General features: G+C 36.4%; 1 protein-coding gene across 3 annotated transcripts in view; it reads left to right on the top strand.

The window, feature by feature from the left end:
• The window catches only part of mei1 (meiotic double-stranded break formation protein 1), a 29,828-nt gene that overhangs the window by 2,254 nt on the left and 1,392 nt on the right, over positions 1 to 26,182 (top strand). The window contains exons 4-31 of one of the 3 annotated variants that reach the window (XM_077619376.1): positions 233 to 283; positions 546 to 619; positions 985 to 1,090; positions 4,330 to 4,539; positions 4,990 to 5,168; positions 5,703 to 5,817; positions 5,925 to 6,044; positions 6,365 to 6,464; positions 9,140 to 9,274; positions 10,173 to 10,287; positions 10,617 to 10,708; positions 11,502 to 11,649; positions 11,780 to 11,891; positions 12,885 to 12,945; positions 13,372 to 13,469; positions 14,708 to 14,888; positions 15,462 to 15,615; positions 16,324 to 16,509; positions 16,587 to 16,709; positions 17,020 to 17,209; positions 18,030 to 18,143; positions 18,842 to 18,952; positions 20,023 to 20,201; positions 20,432 to 20,516; positions 21,028 to 21,212; positions 23,550 to 23,631; positions 24,533 to 24,639; positions 24,806 to 24,937. In XM_077619376.1, coding sequence (XP_077475502.1) covers positions 233 to 283; positions 546 to 619; positions 985 to 1,090; positions 4,330 to 4,539; positions 4,990 to 5,168; positions 5,703 to 5,817; positions 5,925 to 6,044; positions 6,365 to 6,464; positions 9,140 to 9,274; positions 10,173 to 10,287; positions 10,617 to 10,708; positions 11,502 to 11,649; positions 11,780 to 11,891; positions 12,885 to 12,945; positions 13,372 to 13,469; positions 14,708 to 14,888; positions 15,462 to 15,615; positions 16,324 to 16,509; positions 16,587 to 16,709; positions 17,020 to 17,209; positions 18,030 to 18,143; positions 18,842 to 18,952; positions 20,023 to 20,201; positions 20,432 to 20,516; positions 21,028 to 21,212; positions 23,550 to 23,631; positions 24,533 to 24,639; positions 24,806 to 24,937 — 3,545 coding nt within the window. The remainder of the gene's footprint in view (positions 1 to 232; positions 284 to 545; positions 620 to 984; positions 1,091 to 4,329; positions 4,540 to 4,989; positions 5,169 to 5,702; positions 5,818 to 5,924; positions 6,045 to 6,364; positions 6,465 to 9,139; positions 9,275 to 10,172; positions 10,288 to 10,616; positions 10,709 to 11,501; positions 11,650 to 11,779; positions 11,892 to 12,884; positions 12,946 to 13,371; positions 13,470 to 14,707; positions 14,889 to 15,461; positions 15,616 to 16,323; positions 16,510 to 16,586; positions 16,710 to 17,019; positions 17,210 to 18,029; positions 18,144 to 18,841; positions 18,953 to 20,022; positions 20,202 to 20,431; positions 20,517 to 21,027; positions 21,213 to 23,549; positions 23,632 to 24,532; positions 24,640 to 24,805; positions 24,938 to 26,182) is intronic. The other 2 variants (XM_077619377.1, XM_077619379.1) reach the window with 2 other exon arrangements.

The raw sequence follows: 26,182 nt of genomic DNA on the forward strand, positions 1-26,182 counted from the left end.
ACCACTTTAAAGTAAATGTTATTAATTTTAAATGAAAAACTATCACTATCACTGCCCTCTTACACTGACCTTCTCCTGTATACAATTATGTTGTCCCCCACAAAACAAAACACAAAAAAGGCTATTGAGGAAATCAGTTAAGAGACAAGGATATTGAACACATCATGTCCATCATTGGAAGGGTCATCCAGTTCACTTTTACTATCTCTTTTATCTTTTTAAATTGAGCCAGGCATGCTTCACACTCTGGTGGACCCAGCCACTCTGGAAAAAGTGGATCAAGGTAATAAGAACGCATGCACAAACATTTTTTGATAACCGATTTTCATAAAATATTGCTCTTATAACTTGGAAAATGTAAAGATTTGGAAAACTCAGCTGATGCAGACACTTAACAAAGTGGTTACTACATAGGAGTATTGGTAAAACAATGAGGAAACAAATAAGCAATTTCAAAATCAACTAAAGTCATTGTTAGGTAAGATGTATATTAATTATCCACATGAGTGGGGATACTAAAAAATCTGCCTCTATTTCGCAATCAGTTCTGGTTCTGTTGCTTTTGGAGCTCAGGAGTGAGATGCCACTACTTTATGTTTTGGATCACATCAACAAACAGGTAAGAAAGTCATTTAGAGAGTTATATAAAATATAAATTATGTGTACATATGTATGCTCAGTACTGTAAAACAAGTAGCATCACTTTTGCAAACAACAATACAGCCTCCCACAGTTGTTTTGTAAGCACAACATTTGGATGTCTCCCTTGCTGCTGTTGTATAACCATTGGGGGAGGCAATAGTGGTAAAAACAGCAGGACCAACACTGCAGGTGGAAAGTATTAGAATCGATGACCGAAAGATAACACTGATATAGATTTGAGTACTATATGCAACAACAGAATTACCGGTATATTGTTCTCTTTCTGTTTAAAAAATATTATTGGTTGAGTCATGGTTTATTTTTTATTTTTTGCTGCTGTAGATGATCGATCAGCTCAATGTGAAGGGCTTTTTGCCAACGTTCAACTTCTTAGGGAGTTTGGTGGAAGCAGTTCCCTGTGTGGCTCTTACTCTGGTGACACATTATGGTGAGGTTCTTACAACTATATCAAAAAGATAGGATGCTCTTATCTTAAACAGAATTGGAACATATGTAGTGTTTAATTTATCTCCACATTCACTCCCATTATGATAGTTCAATCTCTCTTAATACTGAATAAACAAACAGAAATAAAATAAAATAAAACTTTACAATAATAATCATTACTCATAGTTTATTACTATATTTTAAACCTTCATCACAACAGTGTATTAAAGTATTTTACAGGCTAAATGGAAAAAAAACTTACATCCACTGATCTGAACCCCTAAAAGGACAAGCAAAAACATAAAACCCCTTCAAGGTTTGAATAAAATTATTTTCACTCCTGTTCAAGGAAGCACACTAAAACTTTGAATTATGCATTTGAAAAGATATTCCTCTGTGCATAAACTATCATTTAAGTCTGATACATCCTTCCCTTTTTATTTATGACTTATTGACTGCAACAGACTGCAGCCCTTTTAAAGATAGAATTTACTATATGCTGCTATACCCTGATACAGTAAATCTGTCTGCTTTTCAGATTTATATTTCTTATACCGTAACATTTTCTCTGTCCTCATTCAATTTTGTCTCTCTGCTGCCCTTTTTGATTACGCTCCAACTCCTCTGAGATAAACTTGCTGTCACCCTCAGACCTCTATCTCCATAACCAAACTGATGTCTGCTGTGTTCCACGAAATCACAGTGTTCATTTCAACTAATCGCGAATCAGTAGTGTTTCTTTTTGACATACTAACGAAAATGAATAAACCCAAACACGTTTGGGTTTTTTCATTTTCTTTAGTATGTCAAAAAGAAACACTACTGATTCGCGATATATATATATATATATATATATATATATATATATATATATATATATATATATATATATATATATATATATATATATATATATATATATATATATATATATATGTTTAAGCCACCTGATGGTGTAGTGTTTCACGCCTGTCTTCGCTACGGTAAGTGTGGGATCAATGCCCGCTCAGTGGAAGTGTTAGGCTGCCCCACGACCTTTGTGAGGATAAGCAGTACAGAAGATAAATGAATGAATCTTTTGCTTATAATTCTATGTATATAATGTCCTTGTCAACTGTTTGAAATCCACTCATGATTTTCTTTTCTATCTGTACAACTTATTCAACGTCATTAGAATTTTCATGGCTTTTACAAACTCTACTTGAAAGCAAGTTGTAGTGAAGGCGCCTGGTGCTGATCTAAGATGCAGGCTACCCTTATTGACAATATGCTGTATGTCTGTCTGTAGCCTGTCACTCAACATGTCTCTGTGGGGTTGTTATGATTAGCAACAACAGCCCTACACTGACAACATAGAGTCGATGTCACACAATCCCCTTTTCTATGTGTATTTTAATCTTGCAGATATAGACAAAATTTTACACCTTTTTACCAGGCCAAAGTTTATATCATCACGAGCGTGCTCACATTGCTTATGAACTGGGGAACAAAGTGTATATATATCTATATATTAAATATATATACATATATAATATATATTATATATATACATACATATATATACATCTATATATCTATATATTAAATATATATACATATATAATATATATTATATATATACATGCATATATATACATCTATATATCTATATATTAAATATATATACATATATAATATATTATATATATACATACATATATATACATCTATATATCTATATATTAAATATATATACATATATAATATATATATTATATATACATACATATATATATATATATACACATATATATATAACCACATTTCCCTGAGAATATTTCTTTGAAACCTGTCAAAATCCCGCTAATTTTGCTTTGTCTAATTCACATTCCATCTTCTTTCCATCTCCCATTTCTCGTCAACCTCCTCCCTCTACTTCTCCCTTTTTTTTTGGTTCCTGAATCTCATCTTGGTCGCCTCATATTCCATGGTTTAATCAAACATGTCTGGAAGCCTAGCTTGGCTTGATCTGCTTCACGGAACAGCCTGGCTTAAGCTTATATTGCCTATGTATTCTTTCCCTCCTCTGTTGAGTCTTTCTTTCTGTTTGCTGCTGAAACATTGCCAGAGAATTTGAAAATTCGGTCCTGTATTTCCTTTTTCCAACCACTCCCTTTATCGAAAATGGCATTAGTTGACTTTTGTTGTTGTACAACTCAGTTTTTCTCTGCTTGAATCTACCTCTAACTACCATTGTTAGTTGAACTATAATTTTAGATCTGGCCGGGAGTTGTAAATGATAAGTAAAACAGAGAAACTAATACAGCAACCTGTCGCACAAATACACATTTAATTTGATAAAACAATGATTTGGGAGTACGGGATAGAGGGGATCTTAATGCATATAGGTACAATCAAATTAAGAACGGGAGTCATAATGTAGGCAGTCTCGTGTGCGTGTGGATAGTACGTCCGCCTCACAGTTTTGAGACCGAGGGTTCGGTGGGTTCCTACCTTCCTGTGTGGAGTTTGCATATCGGTTGAAGATAAACGATGACACATACTAGACACACACACAACACACACACACGCAGCACAGTTTTAGATAGCGTTGTGATCACAATTTTGTTCGTCTAACAGGCAGGCTTTAAGATGATTGGGGAAGAAGTTCAGAGACGGGAGTTCACATATGTTAATTGGTATTGAGTTCCAGGTATGTGCGGTACGGACAGAGAAGGTGCTTTGACTGATATGCACTCTTTTTGAAGGGAACTAGACAGTCACCTGTAGAGCCAGCCCTTGTTGATGTGTTGGAATTTTTTTGTCTGGCACAATTGCTTTGCCATTCTGAGTGTCACATTCTCTCATCACATAGAGAAGAGTCATGAGGGTTGTCATTAATGCTCTGATTCTATCTGCGGATGTATGTTGAATTGCCACTCTTCTTTGTAGCTGAAACACCCCACTCCTCCTAATGGCAACATTTGGCATGTTTTGGTCACATGTAGCAGTCTTGTTAAACTGGAACTTAACAGCTACACTTTGCTACCAAGAGTTTTCTTTTCTGCCCACACAGAATAAACACTTACACACAAACAAAAATAACCTATTTTAATTATTGTGTTTTTTTATACAATTGAAATGGCATATTTCAGTAGTGAGGCAGTATTAATCCACAGTTTCACCAACACAATGTACTTGATTATTTAAGTGTGAACATTTTAGAACCTAACTTGGTTTTCTTCCGTCTTTGTCTTATAGTACCTTTGCTTGATCGTCTCTGCTCAGTTTTGCTGTATCCGGATGAAGTGGTGAAGGCTTCAGTTGTCTATGTGTGGCTGAAATTGCTGGGAGCCAATGGGGGCTCAGCAGCCCAGTCCCTACCAATCACCATTCGAGATAGAGTTTGTGTCCTGTTGGTACAGACCTTTGCCAATGCCAGTTGCCCACAACTCATTAACAATTGTATTGGTGAGTAACACAAACCCTTACAAGGATACGCGGTATGGAAAATGAATGAATGACGGTTCGTTTGCTTCACACCAACCAATAGCGGCAATCGCTTGTCCCATGGCTAGTCATTTGGAGTATAATTAAAGTTCCTGTAAATTCAATCTAAAAATGAACACATTTTTGGATGGAGCAAAAGTACAGACTGTTAACAACCCTGACAAATTTGAATTAAAAAGAAAATAATGATTACATATAAAAAAAGGGGAGAGAATGGGCTTGCTCTGTCAGTGTTAAGATTCTGTTGGATTTTCCTTGCCAAGTGTCAATCATAGTAGCTACAGTGGCTAAGGTAAATATTGTTTCCGCATCAGAGCTTTAAAAAAAACTAAGAACAATTCAATGTCCTGTGTAACGTCTCATTGACATCATTATTGATTATTTTCTGATCATGGATCTCCCATGTTGTAGCTCTTCTGTGGCTTCTAGTGCAGTGGGGAGAGGCAGTGTCAGTTCTTATGAGCAATTCTACTGATCAGTCCATGTGCAGCCAGGATCAGAACATCCACATTTCCATCAGTCAGAACGCAAACCAAAGCCAAGAGGAACAGACCCCAGATCACTGCCATCTCCCACTCATCCTGAAAAAGGTCTCTGTTTAAACATCCGGCCTGTATGACCCAAACATGCATTTGGATACTGAGAAGGTCTAATCCTGGATTAATGTGTCTTTGCAAAGGGAAACAAGGGTTTCTGCTCTGGGTAAATATTTTTACTCGATGTCTGGGAAATCAATGTGCAAATGATGGGGTTAGTTTATCTTTTGTTGAGTCACATGGCAAAACAGCTCATGGGAATTTAATTGATGACTTTGTGCATTCATGTAATGGACCTAATACATAGGTACAATCACTGGTGAGAAAATATTGGCATGCTTTCTCATCGAATGAGCCAAAAACACAACATAATATGTTAACTAGAGGAAATCCCACGTAAAGCTTGCTCCTTTTATTTTACTACGCAAACCCTCCCTTCAAAACATATACACCACAATCGCACACAAAAAAATGTTGGAAAGACAATCTCAGGTTGTCAATGCTACTGGATGCATGAATACCCATTTTCAGAACTTTATCTCGTAATTTGGTTGGAGAGTTCTAACAATGGCAATTCCTTCTTTCCAGTTACTGTTGAGTGGAGATGATACATTGCAGGTGACCAGCGCAAAATGTATTGCATCAATTCTCGTTCATTCTCCCATTCAATACAGTACTCCTTTCATCAAAGCTAGCATACCAGGTAACATGCACATATATAGATTAAAATTAAAGTTGCTCCAAGACCTAAAGTGCCAGGACCTCACTCCTCTCTCTCTCTCTCTCTTTTCCTTGTTCGCTTGCTTAAAGAGTTTCTCTTTGACCGACTGTCTAATACAAGTTGCGAGGTGCTGTTGTGGTCTGTCTACAGCTGCTTGGTGTTACTGATTGAAGAGCCACTATTCACTTCCCAGTGTCACTCAGTTTACGGTGAGAAAGCTTTGTATCATCATTCATTTTCCTTTCCCTTTGAACTTTATTCAAACATCCGACCATACACACTTAGTAAGAAAAAATATTTGGAATCTCATGACTAAATTTTTCAATTACACTGAAATATGCGAGCTTTGCGCTGACATAAAAATCTCATTGTGCTGTGTTTCATTACAAAGCGCATTTATGCCACTTGTGGAAGTAGAGCCCTTTGCCTTATAGATCAGTAGAAGCTGTACCTGGTCCTTGGCCCATATTATGTAAATGGTTTTTGAGGAAAGTTGTGATGTAACATTGGTACATTTTCTCGGGTGTAGGTATTGAATCCCTGGTGCGCAGTCTGAAACAGGCAGAGCAGCTGACCAACGTAGATGTGCTGAAGCAAGGGCTTTTGCTGCTCACTAAGATACTGGAAAGGTGGGGCTGCTCAGTAGCAAAAATCATTTTGAAATGACAATCCTACGTTCTTCTGCTGTAACACAAACAAATCTCAGGAGGATAGAAACTGGCGACTATAAATTGAGTTCAAATTGATGAGAGCAGCTCACTAAATATTCAGTATTCTATCCACTTGGCTCTCGACCTAATTGGCTATTCCATTGTTTTAAACTACAAACTCTTTCACGTACCAGTGGTAATAATGAATGATAGACATGATACTCCTAAAACTTGAATTTCAGAATAAATATTTTTATAGCATATTTTAAAGGATCGATACTAATTTTCACAGGGCACCAGAAATTTGTTGCTTTTTGAAAACTAGGATTCTCTCTACTTTTGATTTTCATGGAGGATAGTTCAAATGGATTGGATGTCAACTCATGCTAAATTTATGAATTTGAATTGGGTTTTTACGATTCACATGATTGGACGTCCATCTTTTTTTTGAGGCACTGAGCTAGTCCATCATAAAAATAAAATACATTTATTCATGTAGTAGTATAGTTTTTCGAGTATCAATATCATGTTGAAAATTTCAGTACTGTGACAACAGTAGTGCCTACTGCAGGCATCCACATAAAATACTCGTTGAATCTTATTTACTTCAATCAAAAGAAAAATAATTAATTTGTGACGATACACCTATTAAATTCACCAAAACATTATTAGATAGGTAAAGCATTTTGCAGTACACTATGTTCAGTGAGAATTTTAACACAAAAAACAATGTCAGCATATGAGAGGAAATGAAAAATGTGGAAAATATTCGTATAATGGAGATGAATCAATACATTGCTTGCATGCTTGAGATTTATTCAGTGAGATAACTCAGGGTGCACATTTGAAATGAATAAGTAAAGAACTATAAACATCACAATAGCTACCGTCTCACTAGAAAGAAATAGTCACTAAGAAAACCAATAAAACACAATTACAATGAATACATCTGTAAAAAAAATACAAATAAATAGTGCATGCATAGTGCATTTTGGGTAATAAAGCATCCCCTTCATCTGAAACAAGTGTCACACTACAATTACCCCTAAAACCCACTCACTCCTCTCAGCTCCACTCCGACCATCACAGAAAATACGTTGCCATTGTATTTAATAGGAGTTGTTCCATATACTCAGGTCCAGTTAGCGTCAATCCGTTCTCTCTGACAAAACTCGGGAGCAGGTCTATATTCTGCTCCATTAATATCCAGCCGGATCAAGTCTTGCAGTTTAGCACACACCAACCAGGAATAGAATGGCAGCAATATCCACTCTTTCAAAGTAAGGGCTAATGAAAATATGCTGATGTTTATTTATTATATTTTATTGAAGATTACGCAATATATTATGTCATTTGCATGTAATGTATATTTTTACCATTTTAAAATCTTCCTAACTATATTATTTCTGTTTTTTTGGTAAATGCTTTAGCAGTTCGCAACTAGTGATTATGGATTTCTCTGTAAAAAATAAATTAAGGCAGCTAATATGAGTGAAACAAACCCATCGATGTCATATATTAACAGCTGCAATCCATGTGTTTTTCATATTTTATTGTAATTTAAATACATAGATGCTATGAATAGGTTCAGCAATGTGATCAAATGTAGGTAGTCTTAGATCATTCATCTTTTTGTAGAAACTGCATTTCATTAACATGAAATATTCTTTTTGAAAATACACATCGCCTTTTAGTAAATGTTACAACGTGCCAGATTTTTTGTTTGTAAATGAACTATCGGCTGTCTTACAAGTGCTTATATATCAGCAGCATCTTTGGAAGGTTGTCATAGTTCAACTAGATGTCTCCCTGCTCTCAAGTTACAGATAGCTTAGAAAAAGTGTTCTCAAAGCTGTGGCACTGTAAAATGTAACAAGTGCTCTTACAGTGTTATACAAACAAAACGACATTAAAGTAATAAGACAGCAGTCACATTAAAATGAAGAGTATCACAGTAAACCACTGTGTGTGCTGTTGAAGATCAGTTTAAGGTAAGGCTAAGTTAAGACTGGGCAGAGAGGAGTTGTAAACGTTTTTATTCGGTGTGGGTGTGCACGTGCATGAAGAGTTGAAAGGTAGACTACTATTGTGGCATCAGCAAGATATAGTTTTGTTGCTGCATAATGTAGCCCTTTCAAACATCAATATTTTGAATGTCAATAGTATGTGTTTTCCCTCTTTGTGCCTTTTTTTTCTGGTAAATAGGTGAAATTGTTGATGTGAAAAAACAACAAACAAGTTCACATGATTTATATAGAGTTTATGACCGGTATGTCCTGTTTTAATGGCCAGTTTAGTATTATTAATATTATTTTCATTTGATATGTAATAAAGTCAGTTGATTTACAGTTAAGCGTGTCGATGTTTTGTGTAACCTATTCATAGCCATCTATTTAAAATACAATAAAATATGAAAAATGCATGGATTGCAACTATATAAATGTGACATGGATGGGTTTGTTTCAACCATATTAGCTGCCTTACTTTATTTTTTACAGAGAAATCCATCATCACTGGTTGTGAATAGAAATAGAAATAATATATTTAGAAATATTTTAATACTGTAAAAATATACATGACATGCAAATGATATCATTTTTTGTGTACTAATCTTCAATAAAATATAATAAAGAATCGTGTTTGTGTTTGCACAGGGAGTCCACAAACGTGCGCTTATTTCTTAGTCCTCCAGCATTTGTAGCAGTTTCTCAAGCTGTGATTCTTGGACTTTCTTCTTCCTGCCTACGAGTTGCTACACAAGCTTCTAGTGCTGCTGCCGGCCTCTTCAGGTACAACATTCATGACAGGGAAAATGCATTATACATTTCAAGGAGACTTTTTTTTTAAACAACAAAAAGCTGTATATATGTTATCGCGATGACCTTGAGGACTGATGACAAAGAAACAAATCATTCAATGTGAAAAACTGCATTTATACAGTAGCCAACTCTTCTCACCACATGTTTACGAGACAGAGTACAATCTCACTAAGGGCCATATTCCTCTGTGTATGCAAGACAAAATAGTGCACAACTGCATCTTTTTGTTGCTAACCACATTTCTCCGCGGCATTCAAATTCAAGTCAGGTTTATCTGTACAGCCCTTAATCAAAAATGAGTCTCAAAAGGACTCACAAGCTTATAGTTGAGAAAACACAACAACATCCCCTGATCTAAACCCTAAATCTGTTATTTACGCATTCTCGTGCCAAGTACACAATCTGAGTAAAGCAACCATAAAATGTAGGTGTACCTCATAAAATCTCATCTTGTGCATATATTCTTCTTTTTGTTTATGATTACAAAAATACTAAAATATTTAGTGGTTACACACTAATTCCCAGTTTAATGCACATTGCAAGGATGTGGATTAATCTGACATTTTGGTTCCATGAGTGAAACATTTAGCAGTACAATGTGAATAGAGCCTCGGAATTAATATTCACTTTTTTTCATTCTCACAATATTACCGATAAATACTTTTACAGCTTTATATTATCCGAGTTTTGCTTCTATATATAGTGTGTGTTTTTCAGTGGGCATGTCAGAGTCTGGTCAGAGAAATGTGAGGTGTTTCAAAAAATTATACTGAATTGAAGAATACTAGAGTTACTAAGAGAAACTAAGTTATTACATAAAGTCTTATTTAATGTTTAATGTCCAACTGTTGTTGATTAAATTCTCCAGATTGAACCACCAGGCACGACCAGTCCAATACCAGGATTTACAAGGACTAGTTAATGCCATCATAAAAAGACTCTCTGAGCTTCCAATACCCACGTCTAATAGCCACCAAAGCAGAGTGAGTTCGTTTTCAAATCTATTAAGGTTACAAAAATACATACAGTAAATGTAAAAACAACCAATATTAAAATGTTTGCATATATTTGAGGTCTTGAATAAAGTTACAGGCTAAGTTGTCATAAAAAGCACGTACATTTTAACCCAATTATAGTAAAGGTGGGAATTTGTGTGAAGTATGAATATACATTCTCCATTTATTTTAGAAATCCTTTCCAATCTAAAGATATATTATTTTTTTATACACTATAAAGAACTGTATGAATGGCTGGCAACCTATTCCGAACCTATTTTATAATTATTCTTCAACACTCTTTTGTATATCCATAGGTCGGTCTGGAAAAATCAGAGCGCAATAGCCTGTTCTCTTTGTCAGAAGGATTTCTGCTCCAGTCACTGCTCTGTTTTCAAGCTGCTTGCAGGTCAACTTCAAAAGTTACATCTTTGCATAGTTAAATTAATTGCTCATTTTGTGTGTTTTTTGATTTTCTAAGCACGTTTTAGGTTTGTTTTGTTTACATTGCTTTAGGTGTATTTTAGCAGACATTCCAAGCTGAGTACACAGAATAACCTCATGAACTTAATCATATGAGGTTTAACATATATAGTATTTCTTTTTTGAAGATACACAGTTTAGTGCAGAACCTTTTCTAATACGTATTTTTTTTAATTTTGCCTCAACTGTTTCGCTCTAACACCTACAATTTGAGATTCAGATGTAGACTTTAAAAAAAAGTAATGGGATTGGCTATTTAGAAACAAGCCATTACTCATTGGTTGCCATTGACCATGATGTCCAATCAATCTTGACTGACCCTGTTCAATTGAATTGGACCATTATCACCGTCAATGGCATTGAAACACTCAATGCCAATTGAAATGGATTTGATGTCACTGTCAGTGGCAGTAAATGACTTAAAAGTATGAAGTAAAAGTATTATTTATTATTATATTAAATGTAATTAGCTCTTTTTCAATAATTTTAATAGTTTAAAATCATTTTTTTTACCATTATTTGTTTGAAAGCAATAAATCAAAGTGGCCTAGTAGATCATCTTCAGGGACAGAATTTAACTGTATCTGTAGTTTCTACAAGCTCAAGCACTTGAATCAGAAAGTGTAAACCAGTCATTAAAAATCAAGTGAGGAGATTTATAAAGGCAAAATCATACAAATTCTACAAATGTGGCATTGACATGTTATCATTCATTCAAGATTGGCTGTGGAGTGTGCATCAGATCCTCTTCTGAAGGAGAACACATTCACAGCTCCATCGAAGAACAGCAACGGCCCTGACTCACTGACTTCTCTGTGCCAATGCATCCTGCAGTCTTGTGATTCTGTCTTGATACCCACCATTGTTGTGAGTGTTGGCCACAAACACACTTGGAGAATTGCAAACATCTGTGTTATCATTCAAATGTCAAGTTTCTTTTACAAACGTGTACAATTTTCATTTGGGTGTGTGTATGTGCATGTGGTTGTGTTTCTAGAAGACGTGTGAATGTGCACCGAATCCTCAGATATTACAGCTTTTCTACTCAATCTTGTCCTCCCAATTCACCCTCCTTCCATCTGTCACGACGGCCTTTGCAAATAAGATGGGTATGAAGAATTTTACCAGTATTTTCTTTCAATGTGCAGGTTACATTTTAGTTTTTAGGGTAGCTATGTAGGGCAACGACGTATGTGTTTTTAATTTTTTTGAGGCAACATTGCTGTTCAAACATTTATTGCCGATGAACTCATCTTGACCATCATAATCTAATAACTACAATATAGGATCAGGACATTCACGGTATTAACTGAAAGGCTGTTAAAGGTGGTTGGGGACTTGAGGCTTTGGAATCGTATATATTGAAATAAGAGCTTGATAAAATATGAATGAAATAGTATCTCTACAGCTCAGCCTTTGAATATTTTGACAGTTGGGCCTTAAATGTGCAATTATTGGTCAGACTCTGACCTTGTAGAGTTATCTAATTTGATTTTTTTTTCCTGGCAACGATTCAGACTTACTGAAAATGCACTTTTTTTGCAATTCAGTGCATCCAATCTGTAGTATGTGGTTTGGTAGGAATCAGACGAAATGTTTTGAAATGCTCGTTTTGAAGGACAATTGAAAGTGGACAAAAGAAAACAAAATGTGAGTGTCGTGTCAAACTATGAATTGGCAAAGATGTGATTATTACTTTTTCTCCAGAAAAATAAAGAAACTAAAGATTTCTTTTTTGCTTTTCAGCTTGATTTGAAAAAGTAGAAGTGTTAATCACAGGGAACAATGTACTGTATACTCTCCATTTCACACCAAAATCTCAGCTCGCTTAATTTGTGATTTAGAATTGGTAAATTATGTGATGCTTATCTTTCATTCAATTAGTTTAAACGGGCAGTATTATGTCTGCATAAAAATTAAGTGGGTTGTCTGGTAGGGCATCCCCTTTCAAAACAGTGCCGAACAAATCATGTCATCACTTAACAAGACAAAAGTCGCAACCACAGCGTTATAGCAATTTACTTTGTATAATACTGCTTGCATATCTGTCATCCTTCTTTTTATGTTTTTTTTTTTTCATTTTGTCCTTTTCTTCCCCACAGCATCATCTGGTTTCTATAAACTGGCATTGGAACACAAAGGAATTTTTTGTGTGGGAAACAGGTACACAGTAACAGGAAAACCGTAACATACAAAACAGTAATGCTGCCAAAAATATGTATTTATGTGTGTGCCAATTTCTTTATTTGTAAATGTTCTAAACAATGTTCCCCCAGAAAGTCAGAACTTATCAGTTCTGTCGATTGGAAAACAAACATTTTTTACAAACTGACACAGCTTTCTTCTCTTCAGTGTTTTTGTGGTGTCATAGTCAAATTAAGAGAAAGCAAAACTGAACTATGCTCTAATGAATGCACCTTAGTTAACTATTAACAGAAAAAATAATTGCACATCTCATTATTTCTTTGTTTTCAAAATTCTCTATGTGCCCTGTTTAATTCAGATGTTGTGTATTTATAAAAGTAAGTTCCCTGCACTTTCTTGATTTCCATATTTTAATATTTATTTTCGTTCTTTTTTTTTTTACAGAAATACAACTTTAAATGCAGCATGCTGTGATTTTCTACATAAACTCAGTATGTGTCTGCTCTTCCAGTCATTTTCTACTCCTGGCATCAACCAGCAGGGTACAATCACACAACTGCACCACACTGAGCGCATGTCCACCTAGCTGTTTCCTGATTGTCTGTAGTTTCTAACTCTTCGATTCTAAGATGGTGTTTTCTTAAAATAATAGTGCACCGATACTTTATCATCAACCATTCTCATTTTTTATTATGTTATTTGTTTTAATCCTACGCCGACCCGATGGCCGAGTGGTTAGCGCATCGGCCCCACAGTTCTGAGATAGAGGAATTCATCCTTCCTCTGGGGAGTTTGCATCTATTTCCTTGCATGGGTTTTCTCTGGGTACTCCGGTTTCCTGCCACATCCCAAAAACGTGCAGGGTAGGCTGGTTGAACACTGTAAATTGCACAAAGGTATTTGTGTGAGCAATACTAGTTGTCTGTATCCTTGTGCCCTGTGGTTGGCTGGCCACCAGTTCAGGGTGTCCCCGGCCTGGTGCCCGTAGATAATTTGGATAGGTTCCAGCAACCCCCACGATTCTTGTGAGGATAAGCGATACGAAAAAAGAATGAATGTTTCAATAATCCGTTCTATTTAACTAGTGCACATTTTTTTGGTGTTTCAAATTGTTTGATCATCTACAGGAAACTTATCGCTGTACATTTCAGCAATATGTTTGTGTGGCTCCTTTGTTAACAGCCAAGACATTGTGCCAGTCATCTTAGTCTTCAATTGAGTTAACAATTGAGTTCTCTGGAAAGGAATTTCAAAAGAATTCTGTGACCATCAACACTTTATGAATAAATGTACAAAAATTGACACACAAATTGATGCACTAAAATGACATCAAAAGCTGTCGTCTGTGCAAAAGCGGGAACAAATCCATATTAACGATTGCCTCTAAAATGGCATGCCATAAAACTTCCATAATACGTACAACTGCTCCCTATACTCAGTATTTATTTATTCTCCAATCTGAACTGCCATTTTCTTCCATTTTGTATTTTTTTTCTTGAATTTAGATATGTTTTTTTTTTTTATCTCTAAATGACTCTTGTGAGGATAAGATGAACAGTAAATGAATCATTAAATAAATGGCTGAATGACTTATTGTCTAAACATTTTTGGTCAACATTTCAAGCATTTCTAAATGTCTCTTGACTTTTTCTGCTCTTTGGCTTCATTAAAAATCCAGTTAAGAACTGCACATCAGAATTCAAGAACAAAAAATACTTTGGGTTAATATATTTCTTGCATGATTGAAATTCTTTTGCATTTCTTTGATTTCCACTCACAGATGCAGAAGAAATAGAAAAACTCCTGCAGTACAATCTTTCCTCTCTTTGCTGTCGACTCTCAGATTGGCCGACTCTGCTCTGTGAATCCCCAGGGCTCCAACTGTGTGATTATAAAGGCCAAAGAGCCACTAAATATTGTCTGATAATAATACTACACCTCGCCTTCCAGCAAGGAGACAGGTACATACCTTGATTAGGCACCATGTTTTGTACATTCGCAAAGAGTATCCAGGTGCATTCCATGAGTCTTTATTTAGTATATTGACCTGGGTTTAACATTTTTCAAGTGTAAGGGCTCAGGAAAAAAATCTCAGTATTTTACAGTAATACCTCGTTTATCGCGGTTAATAGGTTCCAAGACCTGCCGCAATAGGTGAATTAAGGACATGAGTTAAGGACTGATTTTATGGTGTCTGTTTAATATTATTTGGACTTTTAAAACCCTCTCTGTACTATTATTTAACTTCTGAAGGTAGACACTGCTCGCTAGTGGCCAGTGAAATACTCTTGAATTTGGACGTAACTTTCTTCCCCCATTTCATGTTTGTATTATTGTTCTGACACTATAAACTTGTATTTGTTTGATTTATAAATGTTATATTTGGCGGATCCAAGTCGCGATGTAGTGAATCCGGGATAGTCGAGCCGCAAAGTAGTGAGGTATTACTGTATAATGTTATATTTATGAACTGTGGGTATAAGTGTCCCGTGTGTCTTATGTGTGATATATGTTTCATGTGTGTATGTGTGAAGCAGGCTCCTTCCAGACCAAATAGTGTTTTCCAGTGTTGTATGGTTCTTGCGGTCAGTGCAAGAGGAAGGTAGCTGCACCCTCCCTACTTTCGTCCTGCGAGCGTGTCTTTACCTCCTAGCCCTAACACAGGATCAGAGCACCACACTTGAACGGGTAATGCAGTTTACATGACAAACCAATCAAATGTCAAGACCACCAATACGTCAGGTCTTAGGTGCTACTAAATGCTAATAAACAAGTTGTTGGGTTCATTCTGGGATGTTACTACATGTTCATTTGGAATTAATGGAATAAAGCTGAAAAGAAGTTTTATTAAGGGGATCATGTGCAAATTTATAATATAGGGGGGAATGTTGGAGTAATCATTATTATAAATGTGTTTGCAATGAATATAAAGCCTTATAATATACATGCTTACTATATTAATCAATATATTTGCTTATTAGGAATAGTAATGCTCATCCTAAATGTGTAACTATATTAAACAATATATATATATGTGTTGATCGCTTTTATGTTAGAGTTGAATTAATATGTGTTTTCAACGAAGACAAACGCTTACGCCAAGGTCGCTCTCCAGGACAGCTGGGTCCAGAGTTTGTAGAATTTAGATTTCCTATCTATTTTAAATATTAAATATATAAAACAATAAATAATTTTATTTATCAAACATTACTTTGATATCATTTGACTTTTTTACCCTCAAAAGTCACTGCCTGGGCAGGTTATAGATGTGTTCACATCACAGTTCTTAATAGGCATATCTGTTTTTTTTTGTCTGAATGAAGGCTATGTGTCTCATATGGCAACACAAGCCCCCACTAATTCAATTTGTCACCTTTTCTCTCCAATGTACTTAAGGCTACTTTGGACTGCATCTACAAGGCATTTTCTTCTTGTCAAAGTTTTTCATCGCTCTACATTCACCATCCAGCTCTCCTTCACTTCATTTGTGGCAATCTGCTGCTAAAAGAAAAATTTGGAGCCCTCGTCTTGGAACTTTGGTTGAACAAACAAGCGCAATCCACAGATGCGGAGTTGACCATGGTAGAAAATCACTATAAATTTACATACATAAAATCAAATATTAGCATTATTAATTATTACTTTATTTCTTCAAATAGACAGACGTACATGTTAATGAGAAGAGGTGTGATGGCGAAGGGCCAGAACAGGAGCACAGCACAGACATTGTAGAGCTCTTGTCTCTGTTAAAGAAGTACCCGTCTGTCATCCTGATCTTCCTGGTGAGAATAAAGATATATTGGGACCTCAGAAGTATTGTTAAAAATAGGAGTTCAACTTAACACAGAAGTAGTATTGGTGACTTTTTGAAATAGTATAACATACAAAGCGTTTTGCATCTCAGCAAACATTGTTGTCGTGGAGTGTGATTTTGTATCACTAGCAATAATACCTTTTTTTAATGGTTGAAAATTAAAATTATTTTCTGTTTAGTTTTATTTTAACCTGTAGCACCATGTTTAATTGGGCAAACAAATGGCAGATGAGATTCCAAGCTGTGTTTCTCACTGCCTGATTTGTTTCACCATAAAGGACATAGTTTGCAACAGAGAAGCCTCACTTGCAGAGCGAGCATTGTCAGTTCTCACGACTCTCTTAGATGGTCAAAATGACTTTGAGGAAGACCTGTGTACCAATCTGAAACCTGCACTGCTCCAGGCACTGCAGAAACTCAGTGTTGAAAGGATGGGTTATGGATATGGCCAGAAACATGGTGAAAAAGGTAGGCAACAGAGTCACATCTTGGTTTTTGCGTGCATAAATAGATGACTGACATTAATGACGTTTTTAAACATTAAAAAGGTTTTCAACCAATCTTTCTTCACAATATTATAATCTCCAACCACACATCCTTGTAAGGGTGGAAGGCAGACAACACCCCAGTCAGCCATGGGGCAATATTGTAACATAACTACCATTTTTATAGTTATTTTACCGTATTGGTGGAACAGTGGGTAGAGTAGTTAACCATGTCCCACTCACACTTTTGAAATCGCGTTCAATCCCTGGTGTGTGTGGAGTTTGCATGTTCTCCCCCTGTCTGAGTTGGTTTTCTCTGGGTCCTCCAGTTTCCTTCTACATCCCAAAAAGACACATTAGGTCGGATGAACACCCTGCGATTGGTTGGCGACCAATTCAGGGTATCCCCCACCTATTGCCCATAGTTGGCTAGGCCCCGAAGACCCTTGTGAGGATAAGTGGAATGGAATATGAACAAATATTATGGTATCTAGATCGTACAGATCAGATTCTACATAATTTACACACTACATCTATTCATTCAATTTCATTAAATGTCATGCACATCTATTAAATTCTCCTTATGGGCAATGAACACACATTTCTTTGTACCCACAAACGATAGCTTGTAGAAACTTACGCCTCATTTAATCAGCTAACACTAAAAGGTTACTGTAGATTAAGGTAGTGATAAATGGACAATAAAAATATTAATTGTTACTTTCATACAATATTTCCAGTTGTCTTATTGTCTAAGAAAACCTGCATAAAATTATTATTTTCTTTAACTACTGCTCTTCCAGTTAATTCGCTCCCTCTAGTGCTGAGGCTGCTTTGTGTAACCCAAGCTGCCAGCAATCCACTATCCACACCCTCCAGCAACATGGACGAAGTGCACTTCAAGCTGATATACCATGGTGAGGCCAAAACAACTCCTGGGGTACATCACACTATAATGAGATTGACAAACAAGTGGCAAACCCCTATCACTAATGTCCCCATGTGTCTAACACAAATGCATGTGTGCTTTACTGACCAAGAGAGTCAGCATTGGGCATTTCCCCTCAAACATTGCTAAGCAATAAACGTACAGGGTACATGTGATGAATGAATTTGAGCCACCACCGAAACATGACAGATCGACCTCAAAATATATCTAATTCATCTGTAGTCTCTGCTACTGACTGATGTTTATGACATGTCCCTAAATTCACCTGTAATTCCCCCATGAGCTGGAGAGATTAGGATCATTAAGGGTCTTGATTAGAAATGCTGACAGTTCCTAAATCTCTAGATAAATTCGACTTGATTTTAAAATCTCATATTCCCTCTATGACTAATTGCAATGTCTTGGCTTTAAATCTTGTATGTATTGCTTGAACCTTTTTCTGTATGAGATTTTCCAGCTTGCCATTTTTAAATTAACTTTATTAAAAATTCTACTTGACGGCAGCATCACAACATTCTTTAAGTAATAGCTACGATCACAGTGACTGGAGATAAAAAAACAGCTAACCAGATTAATATTGTATCTTGTATTTCTGGTTGTGTTTGTGTGTGTGTGTGTGTGTGTGTGTGTGTGTGTGTGTGTGTGTGTGTGTGTGTGTACTGTAAGTGAGTAATATTGCAGGCCGACTGAATCAGTCTAACACAAAGGGTCTGGTTCCTGCCCTGAGTTACCTGTATTGCTATCTGAGTCGCTCTTCATCTCACTGCACTGACAGAGGTTTGACTTTCTCTTTTTCCAACGTGTTTGTGCATTTTAGACTTTCTAATTTCACTTAGGCGTCTTCCTCCACTCGACTTTCTCTTGACAGAATCGATTCATCATGCTGAAATAATACTTTCAAGTACTGTGCAAAAAACAAAAATACCATTTAAAACTGGTTTATCATGCACCAATTAAAGGGAATGTAAAGAAACCTGCTCACTGGGGCAAAACAATCAGCGGCGTTAACACCTATCACCGAAGCCTTTCCAAAGTGTGTGCGTCCGCCTGTTCACAAAATTACCATGAGTCGGTTAGAAAGTTGATTTTGTAATTAATTTCTATACATGGCTATTATGAACATGCCTTCATCTGCTGTATATTGGTCAGAAAACCCATTACTCATTTTAAAGTACATTATAAATAATCAATATATTGTAGAGTCAGACTGTAAGGACAAAGGCACATATGTTCCTTTAGTTAGTGCCTCATGAGGAACAAGCTGCCTCATAACCACTACTTTGGGAAGACTTTTGGGTTGTGTCTGGGGAATTTTGATCATCATCTGAGGTCACTGATGTTGCAGGTAGTATGGCTCTTTGTTATACACTAGAGCAAATTCACACTGGTGCAAAAAAAATGTTTTTCACAGACTATTTCTTCAAAGCTGGATATGCAAAATTGCCTTGATGATTTAGCCTTGCTAAGCTGAACATTTACAATTCAATGTTTTTTTTCTGGAAACCTTGCTGGTTTAATTGATTATGTAGCGTAACCGAAGACTTTGGTTTTTGAATAATATATACAGTATATAAAATGTCTAATCCCCAGCAGGAGCAAACTAACGTAGAGTTACAGAGCCAAAGGTTTAACCAGAATTAAAACATCAGCATTATAAATGTTTGATATACACTAAATGAAAATAATCAAATGTTAGATTGACTTATTGTGTATTGGTTTCAACAACTCATTGTGGCTGTGTTTTTGGGTGATTAGGTTGCACACACACAAGCCTGTGTTTGACCTGAAACCACACATTTAGAGTACTGTACATGCTGACACATGATGTGGCACCTTCTCCTCCCCAGCTGTCCCCATGCTACTCTCCAACTGCGAACTGATGAACCAGCTCCAGACAATCCTCTCCTCATCCTCATCCTCGGCGCCATTCGTCTTCTCTTCAGATGCTCTTTCTTCTGCCCTGCTGTGCTGCAGTCATCTTCTCCTGTCCTCCCTCATTACTTTGCAACATGAGCACTCGATCCAGGTACATGTGGAAGCTTTACAGATCTCATTATAAGGCTACAAATTCACACAGACAGGAGCAAGACAAAAACATGACACGCATGAGATAAGGAAGACTGCTGTGTCTTATATTCATCTTCTTATGTTCAAGTCCTATTTTTGCAATTAGCATTCAATCCAAATCTAGTGACAACTCTGATTAAGTCCATTTTCTACTGTTTCCTTTCCCCTGTATCTCTCCATTCTTTTAAGGTCCACAAAAGCCTCAGTTGGAGCCTGGAAAGTGCTTTGCAGCGAATAGTTATCCAGAAAAGGAATACAGACACTCTCTTGCTGGGTAACAAGCTGAATATTGTCATTCCCCCTAACGAAATGTCAGAGCACAAATGAGCCCATTTTCAAGACCACATGCAGTCATGCCATTATTAGAATTATTGTATTGTGCTATATTGTTAATCCAAAAGCTTGATTCAATTTTATGTATGTATTGTATGTGTGAGGTGGCATGCTGGATACAAAGACCGAGAGCGGAGATGAGAATCTCTAATTTTCCCAATTTTTGGACCTTTAAATTTAAGCTCTTCCCTGTAGTGTGTGTATCAATGTATTTTAATTTCAAATCAATCTGTAAATGCACAGGGAATCGGTAAAGTAAATTTGAAGGCAGTGTATTGGGCTTTTTCCATTCTGGTCTTTATATATGCTACCAACATTTGTAGTAACATAAATCCCACGATAAGAGCGCACCTGACTTTAAACTGCAGGTGTCCATGTATTCATATGCAATATTTATATAGAGCGCTGTACATGAGCATTTTTTAATCTAACCCTATTTTTCTCTTTTCCAGTCAGCTACTTGCGGTTGCTGCAAGCCTTACTCAATGTTGATTTGACCTCTGCATTGGTATGTGTTACCACTGGCCCTGGCTTGGTTGGTCAAACACCGCTGGAAGTTGAAGATGGTGCATTATACCCTCTCGGCTCCAAAGGGGCTCAGTGCCTTTTAATTGCTCTCAGTGGACTAGTTTTACAGGTTGTGTGACCTTGGTGGGAGATTGGGTATTCAGTATAATTCTTCCACAGCCTGTATATTTTACTGTTTATATTTTAGTGCAACACAGCTTGTAAATCTTTCTCTCTCCGTAAATCTCTTCTTCACTGTACTGCATTAAGCCGCGAGTCACAAAAATGCCCCTTTTTCATTTGTTACTAGTTCTTTCCAAAACTTAGACTATTTCTTGACTCCCCTCGTTACAGCGGTAATAAGTAGCTATTTGGAAAAGAAAAGTAACTTGCTCATGAACCGAGCATCTGTAATCATAGACACAAAGCGGGATATTTAAAGTGCCGTAAACAAACAACAACATGTAATAGGAATGAAAGAAAGGCCGCATGTGAAGTATATTTGATCTCAGCATTAGTATGTGTTACCACTGGCCCGGGCTTGGTTGGTCAAACATCATGGAAAGGCAGCGAAAAAATAAGACCACCCAAGAATGTCGACACGTATGTAGAGCTTAGCTTAGTTTTACTCTGAGTACAGTGGGAGATGGATAAAGATTTATTTCTTTACACTATCTATAAAGGAAGACCACATAAAACAGTTAAGACTTAACTTCCAAGCATTACGCAGTAATCAGGCTCATTAACCGCTTGAATTTATTGAATGAAAGCATGCTGAATATTATCAACAGCCTTATTGGACTTTGACAAGTTTACAGATAATACCATTTAAAGAATGTTTTCCTCTAAATGATTAATTAATTAACCAATTCCAAACCACAAATTATCCACATTTCTTTATTACCACAGTTCCTAATAGTTGCATAAAAGTGATTAATTGAATGTGGACACAGATTTGGTCCTCAGGTTGCCACCTCAAAACACAATTCTTACTTTTTCTACATACTATATGTGCTTCTGTCATTTCAAGGGCAATCAGTTCGCCACCAAAGGGAGCCCAGCTTTGATTGTAGGCGTATTGACTATGCGGTGATCAGGCCTAATACAGCACAAACCACTTTACTGTCAAATGCACTGTATATTGTAAAGTTAAATTTAGTAAGTGGTGCAAGATATGCAACATAAAAACTAGTATCTTACCAATCAGTGTAAGACCTTTTTTCCTAAACTAGTGAGTCACCCTTTAAAAAATCATTGCATACATATTCATTCTTTCTTTGAATGCCTGAGGTAGCTGGAAGGCAAAAATACAATACTTCTCTTCATGTTCACCTTCTCATCCTTCATTTGTGATGTGTTTTAACTCTACCATCGACAACCTTTTCACTCTCATCCCCTTCTATTTTTGCTACCGAGTTTTTTCTTGTTCTCTCTACATCAAGGGTGTCAGACTAGGGTTGGTTCGCGGGCCACATTAATGTCAACTCGATTTCATGTGGGCCGGACCATTTTAGATATAATATTTAGATATGTTTTTTTATAAATGGGTTAAAAGAACTGGATCAAAAGCCTTGAATATTCCGTTTTTTATAGATCTAAAAAAAGTTTATTTGAGCTTTTTTTTCTTAGTAAGGGGAAATCTCTTAATTAATTTCAAAAGGAAACCAAATTTTTATTTAATTATGTTCCATATTAAAGTGGAAAACAGAAAATATTTTTATATATTTTTAGATTTTACAAAATGATTTTGAACTAAAAACGCAGAAAAAATTGATTAAAAATTTTCAATTATTGATTTAAAAGGGGGAAAATCAGGAAATTTAATATACATCTATAATTTCATTTTAATTTGATCCTAAAACAGAAAGTGGCCACTCATGATTTACTTTCCCGGGCCACACAAAATGATGCGGCGGGCCAGATTTGGCCCCCGGGCCGCCACGTTGACACCTGTGCTCTACATGAAGATTAGAGTAGAAGTGGACTGGCTTTAATATATCCACCTGGCCTACTTGAGTATTTTAGGAAAGAACTGCCTCATCAGAAAAGACATTTATTATTAAGTCCTCACCTCATCTCAGCTCTCTTGCTGCTTTTCTGTTCACATTTTCATTTCTGTTTGTACCTGGGCCAGTATTAAGTTCTTTGTCAAGCCTTAAAATATGCTTTTAATGCAAGTATTCCAGATTTCACGCCCTTCTTCATGACATCATTAATACCCATTATCACAAATATGTACAACTGACATCACAGGGTGGCTCACCAACTTCTTCTGTTCACGTGTATTTCTTTTTTACCATTATTAGAATTCTAGGGAATTCATGAAATGCACATAGTCTTAAAAAGTCTGAGAAAGCATCTTTCACATGGAGGTCATATTTACTCAGTGTTGTCTTTCCCTTTAAGATGTACATTTTGTCACATTGCATTCTAATAGTATGTCATTCTTTCTATCTTGTTCGTTTAGAAAAATGAGCTCCTGTTAAGAGCCTCAGTCAACTGCCTAAGTTCCGCACTGGGCTTCCTCCAGAGGAAGTATCCTCAGACAGGTAAAATTTCTTTTTGTTTATTAACTTTCAGTATATTGTACTGATAGCCCAATCTTAGTCGATGCCAGAATGTTGGATTCTATTTGTGCAATCAGAGAACCACCCCAAGTAACCAATTTTTTTCTGCCATAGGGAAAGAGTACAGTCTTAATGTATGGTTAGCACTCTTCGTTCATTTAGGCTATAAATAAATCTTATGACAGCAGTTATCTAGAAATAAACACAAAGTAAAGTTAATTGGTTCCTAATTTTGCAACCAATTGAAACGTAGTACACCTAATCAGATGGAGAAATAAAGTTCGGAACTTAATGTTACTGATCAAATTATCAATGTCAGCTCTTATTCAAAATGGATTGAATGTCTAGGTCCGTCATTGTCTGCTACTTAGTTAAAGTGAAGACAGCATGCACCTGAATGTTTTTAATACGTTTAATTTCACCGTTTTGTTTGAGATATTCTGCGCTTTTTTGGAGCCTAACCTACCTGAGCATTGCAAGCTGAAGTTTGCCACGGGAAAGCGATTTTTTTTTAAAGTTTAATGAGAGCCGTTGCTTTGTACTGAGTTGTAGGGGCGGTAAGGATACATTCAAATTTTGCTAGCAGCCTGGAAAATGTCAGTTTAGCCCTATTTTGAAATCGACTGAAGCATTTTTTTACGTTTCAAATTCTTCTGCTTATTTTGAGGTTCTCTGTGAGTTCAACATTAATAATTTCCGTCAGAGAAACTGCAAAGATTTGAAAGCGTAGGAGAGTCCCTTCTGGTTCTCCTAGCATTGCAAAATTGTTTGGTTTTCATTCATTCCTTGATGGTTTTACAGATACATGTATCAAAACATATACATTTTCTTTGTTTAATTTTCAGAGTTATCAGCCCGTATTGTGTCTTATGTGTTTTCTTAGCCAATTACGAGGTTTCTCAGCCATGGAGTCGATTCCTCCTCTATTCCCTGCATTGCTCAGGAGAGAGCTTCCTCCTGCACCCAGCCATTCTAAGGGTTATCACACTTGTAAGATGGAATACTCACCCCACATCTTCAAATGAAGAATAATTTATGGAGGATTTTCTTTCCTCAAGTATCATCCGTGATAAAGAAATCCAATATGTACACTCTAAATCGGATCTGTGGATAAAAGTCCATTTCTTTTGCCATGTCTATTTTGTGTCCTGCGCAGTTCATGCGGCATGGCAGTCAGGTGGTACTGTGGGAGAAGGACTTACTCCAAGTGATGGATGCAGCAGAGAAGAATGGTGTTAAGAAACTCAGTCAGGAAGCTTCACAAGCCCTCAGGGTACTACTTACACAGGTACTCATGTCTGTGTGGTGAACATGAATTAGGCACGAAAACACTATCAAGGAAACACGTGTCAGTGAGATGAGAAACAGGAGATATGTGCAATGGTCATGGAACTAACTTGAAACTGCTTATTCTGGAATTTGCTAATGCCTAAGGACAATCCGTAAATCTCAGAGAATATTGTTAGATGAGAAAAAAAATGAACTTTGTGTCGTCATAGTAACTATATTTGCCATTGTAAAAATGAAGCATAGAAAGAAAAGGATGCTGCTTTAACTGGGAACCGTGAAAGAGTCTGTATTATGTTCTGGAGTGGATTTGCTGTATTCTTTCGCTCAGCAATTGCAGCTACACGCACTCTACAACCGTGTTGGCCATTTCAATTATCTTTGAAAGCTTTTTTTGCTGTCTTTAGGTGAAAGCACTGTCGTATTCTGTTAATTCCCAAACCAGTGCAGCGAGGTAAAGTTCTTAATATTTTCTCATGGGCACAACAACTCCTAAAGACAGAAATTCGACATTTGCGATTCAACCCCCCGATCTCTGCATAATTTTGTTATCTTTGTTCTTTTTCATTGATCTTAATGATTAAACAATGAGCAAAAAATGTTAAATAATTGATGAAATCTCTTCTTTAACTCTAATGATAGTCAAAAAGCAAAAGAAGGGTTAGTAATTAGTTGGTTTAGCTGCAGAGGAAACATTCCTTACATTATTAAGGTCTCAAATTTGTGTTCTTGTCAAAAATGCATGTCGAGTTAATATTAATTATGCCTTTAGTTGCTTATGAGGGCATTTTCAGTATAAAACACAATGGAGAGCGGCTGTATCGGCATTTGGTTTTACTTTCACATGTCGCAGGAGAAATGCTTTTAGCTCAGAATAAGATGAGTGACAGATTTATGGCCTCCGCCAGTCTGAAAATCATGAACTACGGGAACACAAGTGCCTGCTTGCTTGTTTGCATGACATGGTTTGCACAATGGGACATGCATCAGTGTGACGCACACTTGATTTGAGTCTTGCTCTGTCATCGCCTCTACTCCCACTCAATCACACACACAGAATTGTAATTCATCTCCTTGTATGCTGTAGTGAAACCTTATTTTGTGGGGAAGCTATCTACACCTGCCAGCAAACTGGCAGATAAACAACTTTTTCCTGCTTGCCCTTAGGTTTATGAACATACTGTATGTAAGTAACTGCCTGTTTGTCACTTGGATAATATAGACTATAATACAAATGAATGTCAGC

This window comes from Stigmatopora argus, chromosome 14 (genome assembly GCF_051989625.1).
Source record: "Stigmatopora argus isolate UIUO_Sarg chromosome 14, RoL_Sarg_1.0, whole genome shotgun sequence".
Taxonomy (NCBI): Eukaryota; Metazoa; Chordata; class Actinopteri; order Syngnathiformes; family Syngnathidae; genus Stigmatopora; species Stigmatopora argus.